We start from the raw sequence: 14,689 nt of genomic DNA on the forward strand, positions 1-14,689 counted from the left end.
GGGTAATTTTGGCCCAAAACTTCTACTACATATAGATATGGGGATGGATCAAGTGTTGGGTCATCCTTTGTCGACAGTATCTTCGGGTATCCTGCTCAACCATATGTGAGGGCTCTACCTCTTTAAGTCTCGGTAAGCTCTTGCCTAGATTAAGATATCTCAAACAAGTTGATGATGAGGCTTATAGATCAACAATTATGGACTATTAAAACAATTGGACCCACAGCATGTCATGAGATACATATGTGGACCATGTGGTGCATTCAAAGGAACGGCTCCGACATCTTCAATGGTACACAACTCATAGATTAGACCAACCAAGAAACTCCGTTTGGAATTGAGTGAGTGTTGTATAATTTATGTTTTATTTGGTTAAGATGAATTATTTAGTTTTTTAGTAGTTAAAGTATATGTGAATTTAGTATTTATAATATAACTAACGTACATTGTACATTAGCATTTAGCATACACCAATAAGCTTGGATTAATAACCACAAATACCATTTTGACTAACGTACATTGTACATTAGCATTTAGCATACACCAGTAAGCTTGGATTAATAACGACAAATACCATTTTGAGTGTTTTTACTATAAAATTAGTTCATGCATTGTGTTAATAATATCAAAATTAAGCTGTATAGAAAAAACAGAACCGAAAAAAAAACATTTTTAGGCCTTGAAGCCACCAACTCGAGTTAGCTAGGAAAAAAAATACCTTACAAAATCTTTGTTTCTGGCTAGTCGAAACCTAAGTTGAAACCAAGATTTAGAACCTTGCACATGTGCACTTACCAGTCTGCTACTTCAAATTAAAGAATTCGGTCATCCAATGGGCGTTCCTTATTCGTTTGGACTCTTTCAATTAATACCAATGGGAAGAGTCACAAGGGAATAACACAGCCCTACAAAGGCAAAGGGAAGGTATCTTCAAAGGAAAAGCTTCGAAAATATTGAAATCCAATTTATCCCTTAATCCCATAGCATTTATAAGATTGCCTTCCACCCACTCTTTCTAGAACTAAATATCTATCTGAACTGAAAATATATTTTTGTACTCATCCTATTTACTAATCATTTGAAGGGAAAAAAAAACCACTAAAAAATAATGAGAAAAAAAAACCTGAAAGGCAGTAGCACCTGCACGACACAAAATAACCATCCACTCCCTTGAACAGCAGAAATCGCATCCCTATTGATGCTTTTGCACATGTTCTCATTGGCCTTGCATTGGCAAAGGAGCAACATTGTCTTTCAAGAATCCTCTCCCCAAAAAATAATAAAAGAAGATCCACTGTAAAAGCTAAACCCAATTGTAATTTGTAAGAGAGCATCCTCATGGGAGGTTGAATTATGTTTCCATTTCTAACAGGGATTCAAAAATCGAATTATGTTTCCATTTCTAACAGGGATTCAAAAATCGAGGATCGATTCGGCTGATTCTGACTCAGCTTGGCCTATACCCTTCCAAAAACTAGGGTTAAGGCATGCTTGGGCCGATTCTTACTGATTCCTGACCAACCCCGATCCCAGGGTTTTTAAACTCTGAATTCAATTGAACCCTGCACATACAAGGATCCGGCTCATCTCCTTGAAGGGCATCGCCCAATGAGTGCCCAATGAGGCATCTGACGACTGGACTGGACTGTACCGCACACATCCCAACGGCTGATTGGGCGCACGTCGAGATGTGTGCGGCGCAGCCCAACCGTCCGATGCCTCATTGGGCTCCCCACTCAGTGGAGAGGAGCCCAATCCCACATACAGTATGTTTAACTCAATAATCGGACTTGACCACTCAACCGGTACTGCTAGCCAGATCAGTGGAAGAAGTTGAGCGCTGCAAGAGAATGCTACAGAGCATAGGGAAAGAAGGGGGTGGGAGGAGAGAGAGAGAGAGAGAGAGACAAAAAGCACTTTGACACACAGAAGTAGTTCCACTTTACAGGGTAGTTTTACAAGCTTCGGCAATAATGCAGTCTTTGAACACCAAGTCTCAAGGGATTACATCAATAGATATCACTCGTACAACCCAATAGGGTTAAAAGATAAAACAAAACAGCCTCACGATATGATTTACACAAAGAATGGTAACCAGGATTATGAACATCTCAAAAAACAAAGAGTACAGAGCAAAATGACTGTCTCCCAATAGACAACCATCAATGTAATGTTGCCTCTTTCCAGCACCCTCAGTTCGATCACAAGCTGGGGCATAAGAATCACTAATCCTCTGGAACGATGGAACTAGACTCCCATAACTTGCACAGATAGCAACTTCCTCGCCGGTGCTGGAGGTGCCAACCCAGGGATGGGACTGATGCTTGTATTGTTTGGGTTCACAATCTAAAAGAACACAATCAGGTTTTAAAGAAGAGAACCAGATTCATGGATGAATGAACATGTTATGCATACCTACGGATGTGATGACAATTTTCAAGCACGAGGATGTTAAAAAACATTACAAGAAAATGAAGCAAATATATACAAGTAATGCAAAGCTACCATTGCACATGATGTGTCAAACAACAGGACTTCCTTTCTTTGAACATCTTATGAAGATGCTCATGGTTGATGACAGCTTATTCTTTTCACAAATTTTGGATTTCTTGATAATTACATCTATACTTAAAGCATCATGGAATAAGATTTTAAATACACGTTCCTTCTGGGAATAAGAAAAAGGTTTCAGATCTCTTGCCAATAGAGAATGAGGACGAAAGCCAGAGCATTAGATTGCAAATTTCATGAAATGACAATCATGAAAAATTGGTCTTCTGTAAATTTTGTTTTAAAAGAAAGCCAGGGGAACAATCATGCCTAAATTGAGAAGCATACCTTCACGACAATGATGGCTATTACACCACAGACAATAAGAAACAGAAAAAACATGATGCATTTGTCAGTAGCCACCTGGAACAAAGATTCAGAAGTCAGTTAAGATATAACAATCTTAACAGAATAGAATATAAGTAGAAGAATAGGGCCAGTGGACAACCTGCCTACCAATCTCCTTCACCAGCTGAGTAGCCTTCTTGATCGAGAAGTGAATTGAATCCAGGTCGTCTACGATACGACCCATTTGTTCAGTCTGCATAAAAAGACCAGATAAGAACTTGGCTACAAGTCTGAGGAGTACTGAGATTGACAAACTTTGCTGTACAGAGAGACTGGAGTTTAACAATCCGTACTTACTTGTCCTTTCAAGGTTACTGCAGTCTGAGATCCAACTTCAATTGTTTTTTCCACAACCTAAGAAACCATCTTCAGGGTAAGGACAAAGCGAAACATTTATGCGAGACATACTTCAGCTCTAGCTACTCGCTACTAACCATTTTAGAGCGCTCAATAGCCTGATCAGTCTCATCCATTGTCTTTGTCCCAGCATTGATAAGCTCTTGATTGGTCATTGCTGTGTTATAACACCAGTCAGTAACAAATACATCATCGGCTAAAAGCATTTGATATCTCAAAGCATTCATGTTTACCCAATGAGTAAGGCAACTATATACATAGAGAGAAGTTTGGAAGTAAAATCGTCATTACTGCCAATAGTTTTTGAGAAGTTTAACACCCTTTTCCTCATACTATGTCAGATAATGTTGCCCACATTAAAATCTGACATCCAAAAAGATGAAACTATGATAGTAATTATAGGCATGTTCATGTCAGTGTTGGAATCTCTGTCCACACAAGTTGGACACAACATCTCCAATATCAAAGTGTCCAGGAAACATAACTCTATCCCATAAATGTGGGTCAGAAGTCAGAACAGGGGATAAGGAACCAGAACTACTTGTTTATCGTAAGGATGATTAAAAAAGTTCATGATGCTTGATCCACATAAGAGCATCTAAGCATGTAATCTGTAACTAGTTACTGTTGACATTTCCAAGATAACTTTGATCTTTCAATTTATTCCTTTCCTCAGGTCGTTATTTTCAGAGTTTCTTTTATTTGAAACATTAATGGTCTTTCTATAGAAACAACATCACATTGAATGGGTGCTAGCATATGATAACAGGAAGAAGTATAATCCATGCTACCACATTAGGAAAACCAACAGCACCTAAGCCATCAAAAACAGAAAGATTCCGGATATGAAGGGCAAAGACTAGATCTCACATGATGCCATTTGAACATTTTCCTCAGCTGCAGGTTCGCTAACTCCTGCTCCCATGTCAAAGAGTTCAATCCTTTTATTACCAAGGCTACTCATATACCTGCATTACCACTAAACTGAATCAGACTCTCCTTTGAGAGAGAAAATAGATATTCAAAGAGAAGGCAATGATTTATAAGCACCCCATGAATCCCCTGAGAAAGAATAAAAGCAGCAAAAAAAAAAAAAAGGCATTCCTGAAGATGCAAAATTTGTGGAACAAAAACGCAACACATTATTTTTTGGGGGCTAGGAGAGGGGAACCACTCCCTGCAGGTGTAAGGGTCATTCTGGCATAATAACTCATGATCTCAGGTTGCTTTGGATCTAGTTTATCACCTATATTTAACTGCCAGCCTAAGTTGACATGTCAAAGTTGGTTATTTCGGATCACAAAAGAACATTGACAGGTATTTATGCTCATGTCAGATCAGATAGACAAAATACAATTCCTGGTGGATGTTAATATCTCGTCAGAAGTCAGAACTTAACTCAATTAAACTGAGCCTTATCCCAAGTGAATGGGGCACCAGCTAGTGGGAATGTTTCGCCACTAAAAAATAAGTACGTTCAGAATTCATGCTCAAGGTTTGGCTACAAGTTTTTACAATACCAATTGCCAACCTAATGCAACAACCCTACTCCTTAACCTGGGAATTTTGGCAACACAAAAGCATTGATGGATGACAATTGAAACATAAATGAATATGTTTAGAAGTATTGGTGGAGGGCCACTTAGAGAACGGGGAGAAATCTCGGATTGGCATCTCAGAGTTGCAGGGGAGAGAGGGAAATCACGTAACCACACACACACGCTGAGTAACCCAAGCACTTTATATTTGAAATTTGTGTTTTTTCATTAGGTACATGCAAGTATATAAAGAGAAAAACAAAGACTCTAACTGGACTTTAAAACTGAAACTAACTTGCAATCAAACTCTATCTACTATTCCTACATATCCAACTCAAAACAAAACATGATAAAAAGACATAAAGACTAAATAATTTACTACCAGCCCTTATGAGACCAAAAACCCAGGTTGGGCTGGGTTTCCAAAGTCGGTCATACTGGTCCAACCAGTTGAGTGCTACTGCATCAATTCTCCTCCTCCGCAAAAGAACTCTACTCCGTCAAGTTTGAATAATGACCAAGGAGGCCATCTCAGTCAACACGCTAGAGGAGGAATGATCCTGCTACCTTCTTGAACTTAATGTCATGGAGATCTTTAGCTCGAAGAAACTTCATTTCTTTGTTGTCGTGCTTGAAAGAGTAGGTATTCGCATACCCACAATGTTGTGCCTTCTTATCAAATAACCACGTTGACCAAGAAGAATATGGCACACCTTCAAATGGGGTACGTCACAATGTATTGTATCCATAAACTCACCAGTGCGAGCAAATACCTATCAGTAATCTTGAGATTGGTGTTGTTTACCCATGCAACTTTATGGGGATTTGGATGTGGCTCTATCTGCAATCCAAGCTTACAAACAAATTCTTTAGAGACAACGTTAATGCAACTACCTTCGTCAATCACCATGCTGCATAATTGGTTATTGCACTTCACGCAATTATGAAAGATACTACTCGGCGCCAATCGTCATCCTCAAAGACCTTGTGAATGGTCAAAACAAGACAAAAAACATAACAAGGGTGCTGCTCCTCATAACTGTCAATGTAGTTGACTTCACCCGACTCACGCACTGCCTCCAAATTAACTGTCTTAAGATCTGTTACTCTTCGAAGACATAAGGAATAAAAGAATCCTTATCAATTTAAGCTACCAAATGATTGGGACATGGAGCACTAATATGTCCGTTACCCTTTGCCATATAAAGGATTGAATGACTACCTTTGGCATCACAATCACAGGTGGTCTGTCGGAACCATGTCGAGTTGGAGAATATGTCCGGTTAGGTCGTGAAGATGCCATGGATGAACCACTTGCATGTAGCCTGCTGAATGACTTTACCTAGGGAGAAGATTGTTGCTGAGTGGAACTATCACCCCTAAGAAAAGTATTTCAGAAAGTGTTCGGAATGTAATGCCTCTTCAGACTCTTCAACCTGTACCGTGTCCTCCATCGTAGGCAGTCAACTAGATGCTAATGCCTCACTGATCTGAGGGTGCAAACGAACGCGGAACTTTGCCACCAAATTGGAGAAGAAGATGAGGTCGTTCGGCTCTGATACCAAATTGGTGGACAGCTGATAGGAGGAATGGGAGAAATCTGAGACAGAATCTCAGAGTTGCAGGGGAGAGAGGGAATCACGTAACCACATACTCACGTTGAGCAACCCAAGAACTTTGTATTTTTCATTGGGTATATGCAAATATATAAAGAGAAAAACAAAGACTCCTAACTAGACTCTAAAACTGAAACTAACTTGCAATCATACACTATCTACTATTCCTACATATCCAATTCAAAACAAAACATTATAAAAAGACACAAAGACTAACTAGACTATTACCAGTCCTTATTAGACCAAAAAACTGGGTTGGGCTAGTTCCGTCTAGGCTGGTCCAACCAGTCGAGTGCTACTGTATCAAATATGTAACTTTGAAAAATGTAGCAAAATCAAATATCACCAACCAGAATCTATGAAGAAAAAGAAGAGAACCGAGAGAGAGAAAGAGAAAGGGAGTGAGAGCACGATTGGAGAAATGGGGAAGAGAATCCTAGAGCAACGATTCAGAATAATCCCCAAAGTGGACTAGGCTTATAACTTATATTAAGATAAGAATCCTACTTAGAGTCCAATAATAAATAAAGACCAACTCAACAATTCAACAATGACTTAACATAAACTAACTCTAAGCCAACTCTATCGACATAACAAGGACTCCCCCTCAAGGTACACTTTAACACTCCCCCTCAAGCTGGAGTATATATATCGAAGGCTCCAGCTTGGAACAAAAAGAATAAACATTAACAGCAGAATCAGTCTTGAACATATATAGTAGTCGTAGACGACAGTGACCATAAAGAGAACTTCATTCTGGTAGCAATACCAACACAAGCACACCAACCATCAGCAACAACTGTAGAGAAAAAATGTTCGTGTCGAATATATCCAGACAGCAACAAGCAAAATACGCAATCAAAAATATCATAGCAACAACAACAACATCATAAGCCCTTCTCAAGGAACAACATAAGGCAGCTCAAAACATGGATAAAAGAACAGAATAGGTTGTTGTGAACCACAGATAACAACATAAGGTAGTTGTGAACCACAAGCAACAGTATAAGTAACAGCATAAGGTTGCTGGGAACCACAATTAAAAATTTTGTTGGTGCAAACAAGTAACCATCGTTATAAGATAAAATTGTTGTTAGAGGACAAGAGCAGATGACACGAGCAAATAAGTATATGACACTATGCTGATGACAAGAGTAAATAATCCCTCATCTCCCCATCACGTATAGCACTACATGTGGACAAATAAAGCAGGGGAGAACACCAAACAGTACTTGTGTAGTCCAATCATCATATCACAGTCCGACTCAGAACAGCGATATGTATATCCTAAGAAACACGAACTCATAATGGCACGAAACTCTGGACAAGTGTTATTTTAATAGTGCAAAATATGTGCTGAAAATTGCAACTCGATCCAACGGTCAGAGTGTAATACATGGCACACACACCAAATTATCAGGTTACCAAGAAACCCGAGAAAAACAATTCTGATCCAACAGATCTTCTGAGCAAGTGTAGAATTGAGACAAACAAAGTCTACTGCAAAAAATGGTGATAATTTGATGGCTAGATATTCATATAAAGCACATGCACATAAACAGTTGGCAATCAAGAGAAGTAATGTAATAGCAAAACTATAAATATATCAAACAAACCAGAGGGGTGGCAAATGGGCCCACCTGAATACCAAATACCCATAGTTACAACAAAGGAAAGAGTGGCAATTGGTAAACTTGTAATAAACCAGAATTTTCATGGGGCTATTTGGAAGTTAAATAGGGGAATGGACAAGAGGAGAATTAGTATATTTTGAGTGAGGTCAAACTTGGAAGCAAAAGAAAATACAGGACAAAACAGGATAAAGGATAAAGGGGAGGGGTAATAATGGAAATCAGAAATTAAATGGGGATTAAAAGTAATACGAGAGGTAGCCTTCAACCTCCTGCAAACAGCACCAGCAGTGCTTGGCTGGGTATCGATCAAGAGAACCTCCCAACCAAGTTCCAATTCGCAGGAAATCTGAAGGGCAGGTGTGAAATCCTTCACTCAATCAAATCCTCACTAGGTACAGATCCATGGATCAGAAGAAATGCCAAAAATTTTTTCTTCAACCTAATCTGGTATTGCAAGCAATAACAGTTAAGAGACTGAAGTATCTAAATAACAAGTATATCAGAAGCAAGCAGGGCAGAACAGGTCTGTAGAACCAAAGAGAAAGGGGGAGATGATGTCAATATTCTGCATATATCTTCAGTTCACCAAGAAGAAGAACATCTCATTATATACTGGTTGCAGCAAGTTTTAGATATCATAGAATCAAGAAAACTCCATCAGCAAGGCGAATACATCACTCCACACAACGAAGATCAATAAACCCCATCGCAGGGCATATGTAGAAGATCAATAAATCCTATTGCACTAAACAGCCTTAAGAAACCCTAGTTCTTTTTCCCCTTTGATTAACTAGGGTGCCATATATGTACTTTCTTCTTCTTCTTCTTCATGGCTCTGATACCATGTAGCAAAATCAAATATCACCATGCAGAATCTATGAAGAAGAGAGGGAGAAAGAAAGAAGAAGAAAACCGAGAGAGAGAGAGAGCACAATAGGAGAAAAGAGGGAGAGACTCCTAGAGCCATTATAGGATTCAGACTAATCCCTAACATGGCCGAGGCCCACAACTTATATTAAGATAAGAATCCTACTTATAGTCCAATTACAACAACAACACCAAAAAAAAAAAGGACCAACTCAACAATGACTTAACATAAACTAACTCTAAACCAATCCTATCGACATAACAAGGACTCCCCCTCAAGGTACACTTTAACAACAAATATGTCTCTTATCGTATAATTAAACAACTCCCCTGAGATCTAAAATTTACCAACAAATGTTTCATATATTATTTCTGTAGTGCAACTCTCTCAAGTTCCAAATGCAGATGTCATGTCAAAATGTATGATTTTACTTCTATATTTTTCAAAGCTTTACAAATCAATCAAATGTGGCAGCATTAGAAAAGCTCCGGATGAAAAGAATTCAAACTTCTGAAGTACATACAAGAGTAATGAGTGAAATAAACTTACGTTTTCCTCAATGCCACGTAGGAATTCAGCTCTTTGATCTGAAATAACACATTTTACTCATTTAATTGCAAAACATACAGAGGGAGAATCATGTAGTCATCCAAAGATTATATTTCTGAACATTAATGTGTCTGTCTGAGAATATACAATAGCGAAGAAATTCCAGACAACTAACCAGGGATTGTTTTCTCTCATTGAGTTGCTTATTTAACTCAGGAGGATTTCTATTTTCCTCATCTTTAATATCGCGATCGAACTCCTTAATTAACCTGAAACAAGTAATAAGCATGCAACAATACTTAATCCACTGATTAGAAAAAGATACTATCAAAACGTCATTTTGCTAAAACCCTACTCTGTTATGTAATGCAAACTAAATTTTGCACCCCATGTATGATGCTAATTAGTTGTTAGCATGAATATTTTAATGTTTTCAGAGGGTGGAAACAATCAGAATATGTTGGTGACAACAATCAGAATATGTTGGTGACAATAAAAAGGTAGTAAGCACTCTGTGGTTGATCAAACACACCTTTTACACTCCCTCATCTTTCCTGTGAGTTCCTCCAATTGTTTACTTTGCCTATTGGGGTCTTTAATCTTATCCAATTTCTGGAAACCATTTCTGCAAAAATAAAAGAGAGGTTATATACACTATCACATATTACAGCCATGCTAAAGTAGTAATGTAACAGTTATTATTATTAAAGAAGTCATTCTAGTATTGGAAAGGGTTAAATCATTAAAAATAAGGTGCAAACTCCAGAGCAAAGAATAGAAATTATTTCCAAATTGGCCGTGACATGGAAGGCAAATGAAGATGAAGCTCAGAGAATAATTTCACCAGACTACAGCAGATTAGCAGCAGAAAGACTGGTAACATGCATATGAGCCTGGATACAGACAGAAATGTGCATATGGTTGAAAATCAAGCGCAGAACAAAAGAAGTACCAGTTTTTGATCCAGAGATTGAGAAATGTCACCAATTTGGCTAGGTGACTGCCTAGTCGATAAAACGTACAAAGATTACCTACTCCCGCAAGAAGGGCCAAGCCCAGGCCCAGCTCGAGCTAGGTGATTCCAGCCCATCTGTGGATTAGTAGTAAGCTATTTAGATTTACTTTAAGTTTTCCTAGTTGAACTATGTTTTCTTTTCCTTTCCTAGTTATGCTTTGTAATTAGCAATAGGATTGTTTTCATAGTCAAACTAGGATCTGATTTCCTAGTCAGATTAGGAATAGAATTAATTTTTTTTTTCTATATAAGCTTGTAAAGCCAAGAGCTCCATACGACTTGAAGATTATTGAATTTGATTCTCTGCAAGTATGTTGTGCGATTCAGTCATTGGTTGAAGCGTGGACTGTGGGACTCTGATCCATTGATGGGAAGCCATTATTATCTCATTGTCATACTCCGTTTTTTTTCTCTCCTGTTAACAAGGTACCGTCTGAATTCAACCTTCAACCAATTCTAATGTGCTGTGTTGCTGTCTGAGTTGTGTTAGGTTAATCATATTCAATCTATTAATAATTCCTTCACTCTATTCTTGCTTTATTTGTGATTGACTGTCAAAGTTGAACTTCATCTGAGAAGGTTGACTTTTCTGTCGACTTTCTGGGTTTGGGTTTACTTGGGATCTTGTCTAGGAGGTGTTTAGCCCAAACATAGGGTCCATCCTACCTATGCCCTTACAGTATCATACATGTCTGTTACATTATATCTTTTTCCTTTCTCTTTTTGGGTAAGGTAAGAAGAAAACTTATTTATGTTAGATGCTCTTCAGTCATAAAATCAAGATCTTTCTATGTTTAGTTAAGGAAGGTTCACCTATAGATTTAGAGGAAGCGGAGTGGAGTAAAAATATAAGATTAATGAAAACCAACTTCACCCTGGGTTCTGATTTGGTGCAGACTCCGAACTCCCTTCTTGAAGGTGCCGATGCTGTCATGGACCTATTCTCCACTGCTTCTCATTGCAACGGAATTATATCCTCTTTTTCTTTCATTTGCTCTTTCTTACTCCCCCCCCCCCCCCCTTGATTGAGAACTCCATTGCAGAGCTCTATAACCCACTCTCCATCATTTTACAATGACACCACTGTTACAGCCTCAATTGGCGCATATGCACCTAAACTGCATCATCAGTTTCATATCACATCATTTATAATTCACTAACAACATCAGAACTGCCATTCATCCATCCCCAATAACTTTTAATTACATTACAGGATTCTTCTATGAATATTTCAGCACCCTTACTTATCACAAGGCCTTCTAGAACCATCGCCTACAACCCCGTTATACAGCCATATGGTCAATATGAAGCAATATCTCTTTGAAATCCAACTTCCTAAAAAAGATCCAGAATTAATCACTTTGAGTTGCTAGTGTGTATTCATGTGAATTTCAATATTTCCTATAGATTAGTTCAGAGAAACTATGTACTGTAAACATTCTCCAAAACTGTAACACAATCCTAGGCGGAATAGAAATTTACTGCAAAGTTTCCCAATTCTAAGAAGTGCAAATTCCCCGCCACCTGGTTATTTAAACCTTGATTTTGAAGTTAAAGATATCCACAATCCTCACATTCATGCAGTCTTGGTGGAGGCTTTGGTTGCACAGTTGACATAAAAATTTTCTCCTAGAATACCAAACAGTATTTTAATTTTCTCTTAGAACACCAGACTGTATTTTTATCCTAGTGTTTAATACAAGGCAAATAAGAGTATTCAGAGAAAAAGGGGATTGCCAATACCTTTCCCCAAAAAGACGAAAAAGGAAAAAAAGTTATAGCGTGCCTCGAGGGGAAGAGAAAACACTCTGCTTGTTAGTGCAATTAATACTTTCCTTTTTTCTACCTTCTTCTGGACCAACTTACATTTACAACTCTTTAAATCGAATGATATTCGCCAACTTTGATCATTACTTTTTTTTTTTTTTTGGGTGGGGGTGGTTGAGGGCTTCAGGTAAGTCATTCAGATTTCAAAAGCAGAATCTCAAGCATAAAGATATACTTTGGATGCGTGTGTGTAAGGATGAAATCGCTAAATTGAGAAGTAGAATGAATCAAAGAAATCTTACGCGAGAGCCCGGAAATTGTCGCGAATTTCTCCATCGATCTGCTCCAGTTGCGGGCTCATCTCTAACTCGTACGCCATTATAGCCGGAACTCCAAATCCGGCAACAGACTGCAGCTAATTATCCAATTTCCCAAACTCAAACCATCATTTCATTGAACCCAGATAAAAGGAAAAGGAAAAATGTGAAACCCGAACCCTGACCCCGAGTCTAAGCCTAGACGATGAAGCAGGAAAAGCGACGGGGGAGGGGCGGGGGGACCAGAGGAAGTGTAAAATGGAGATCGTTGCAGACTTCAAATTTTGAAACTAATACGGAGGAAAAGACATTCGAAGGGGTCTGAAAACCAGACGAAGAATGTTGAAAATTTAAAAATGCCTTAAAATAATATGGTTCGTCTTCGGCGAAAAATTAAGGGTTTTTTACAAATGTCCCCCTGAAAATGTCCATTTGTTCAAATGCACTCCTATAATTTTCCAAATTGTAAAATCCCTTTACTTTCAAAACACTGTAATACTTTGGTCTAATCCGTTAGTTTGGGACACTAGAGATTAGTTTTAGGGAATTTAATGACCAAAATGCCTTACTAATAAAAACCAACCAAAATTAAAGAGCAAAGTGATCAAATTGCCCTCATCTTCCCAAAATAGTTTAAGCTTTGAATTGAAAATCGAAAAAAAAAAAAAAAAAACCCTAAAATCATTCAAAAAACCATCTTCCCTAAATCCTTTGCAAACCCTAAATGATTCCCTCATTGGGAAACAAAATTAATTACCGGTTATGTGAATTTTGATTTTCTTATTAATTTCATTTTTTCTTTTCTTTTTTTTGGTGGAACCATCAATTTTATTTTGTTAGTTCAGGAGCCTCACTTGGATATGGTGGAATCAAATCATATGGAGCCAGAATAAAAGGCAAAAGTCGAGAAAAAAAGAATGAAAAGCAATCAAGGAAAAAGACAAATTTAATGGACCTAGAAAAAGAGGGAAAAACGTGAATACCTTCGGCCTTAACCCGGCCATTAATGGTGTAGCCTTTTGTCATCCTGCAAAAATTTCAATTCAAATAGAAATTCCTTCAGTGTTAAACTATGAAGAATCATAATCAAATAGTAAGGATCACCCGTTTAGAAATTTGAAGAAACAACAAAATTAGGGTTTAACAATGAAATGGATTTGAGGAAGATGGTTTTTTTAATGATTTTAGGGTTTTTTTTTATTTTCATTTCAAACCCTAAACTATTTGGGGAAGATGGGGGCAATTTGATCATTAATACATAATTTTGGTTGGTTTTTATCATAAGATCATTTTGGTCATTAAATTTACTAAATCTAACTTCTAACGTCCTAGACTAACAGATTGGACCAAAATGTTATAATGTTTTGAAAGTAGAAAAGAGTTTGCAATTTAAAAAGTTGTAGGGGTGCATTTGGACAAATAGGCATTTCAAAAACCCAAAAATAAAAAAACAAGTAAACTCATAACTTGTTCCATCAATTTTTATTTTTCTTTTTACCGGAATGCCAAATGATTTTTCAAATTTTCAAATTGGGAATTTTCGTCTATAATTTTTGTGAGAAATGAATTTTGTTACTTAAAGAGTCGCACGAATCACGCCAATACAGGTGTATTACAGCTGGTGGGAGTTGTTAGGTCCCATCGCATAAGTCTAAACCCAATCCATCCCTCCATTCTGATATTAAATGGCTTCCTATGCGTAGTCAGATTGGAATCTATGCAATGGAAATGCACTGTTACAACGTTTTTTATTATTATCCTCTCCAATTCCCTATAGTTCGGCAATAAATGAGCTCAAACTGTTGGATATCCAAGCTGCCATGTGTCGGACATCCACATTAGTACTGCCACATTGTCGAGCTATAAGGAATTGGAGATGATAATTTTCCTTTGTAAAGCCAATAGGGGATCGTATCGATTGGCATGGCTGATTCCTATCCGAATTGATCAAATTTATCGATTTTGAATTTTTTTTTCTTCTATTTTAATCAAGAATTCTCATATACTATATTACTATTACATAAAAAGGAAAATGTTCTCTGTGCCGCAACGCAGCCTGTGTGCAGGCACATGGGCAACCTGTGCAAGGGGCAGGGTGGTCATTGTACCTGGGCACAGGCTGCACTGCGG

At 37.8% G+C, this 14,689-nt stretch overlaps 2 protein-coding genes across 2 annotated transcripts in view; one reads left to right on the forward strand and one right to left on the reverse strand.

Annotated features, from left to right (window-relative positions):
• LOC122670377 (serine/threonine-protein kinase haspin homolog) overlaps positions 1-6,892 on the forward strand; it is a 33,425-nt gene extending 26,533 nt beyond the window's left edge. Inside the window, exon 17 of the mRNA XM_043867224.1 lies at positions 6,882-6,892. The gene's annotated coding sequence lies outside the window, so the exon portion shown is untranslated. The remainder of the gene's footprint in view (positions 1-6,881) is intronic.
• LOC122670379 (novel plant SNARE 13-like) lies at positions 1,940-12,855 on the reverse strand. Its single transcript, XM_043867229.1, has 10 exons — positions 12,545-12,855; positions 9,993-10,085; positions 9,636-9,729; positions 9,461-9,498; positions 4,126-4,223; positions 3,333-3,412; positions 3,196-3,252; positions 2,999-3,091; positions 2,839-2,913; positions 1,940-2,346 (listed from the first exon to the last, which is right to left on the reverse strand). The coding sequence occupies exons 1-10, from the start codon at positions 12,619-12,621 to the stop codon at positions 2,248-2,250; spliced, it is 804 nt and encodes a 267-aa protein (XP_043723164.1). The 5' UTR covers positions 12,622-12,855; the 3' UTR covers positions 1,940-2,247.
• Positions 12,856-14,689: the final 1,834 nt, after the last annotated feature.

This window comes from Telopea speciosissima, chromosome 8 (genome assembly GCF_018873765.1).
Source record: "Telopea speciosissima isolate NSW1024214 ecotype Mountain lineage chromosome 8, Tspe_v1, whole genome shotgun sequence".
Lineage (NCBI taxonomy): Eukaryota > Viridiplantae > Streptophyta > Magnoliopsida > Proteales > Proteaceae > Telopea > Telopea speciosissima.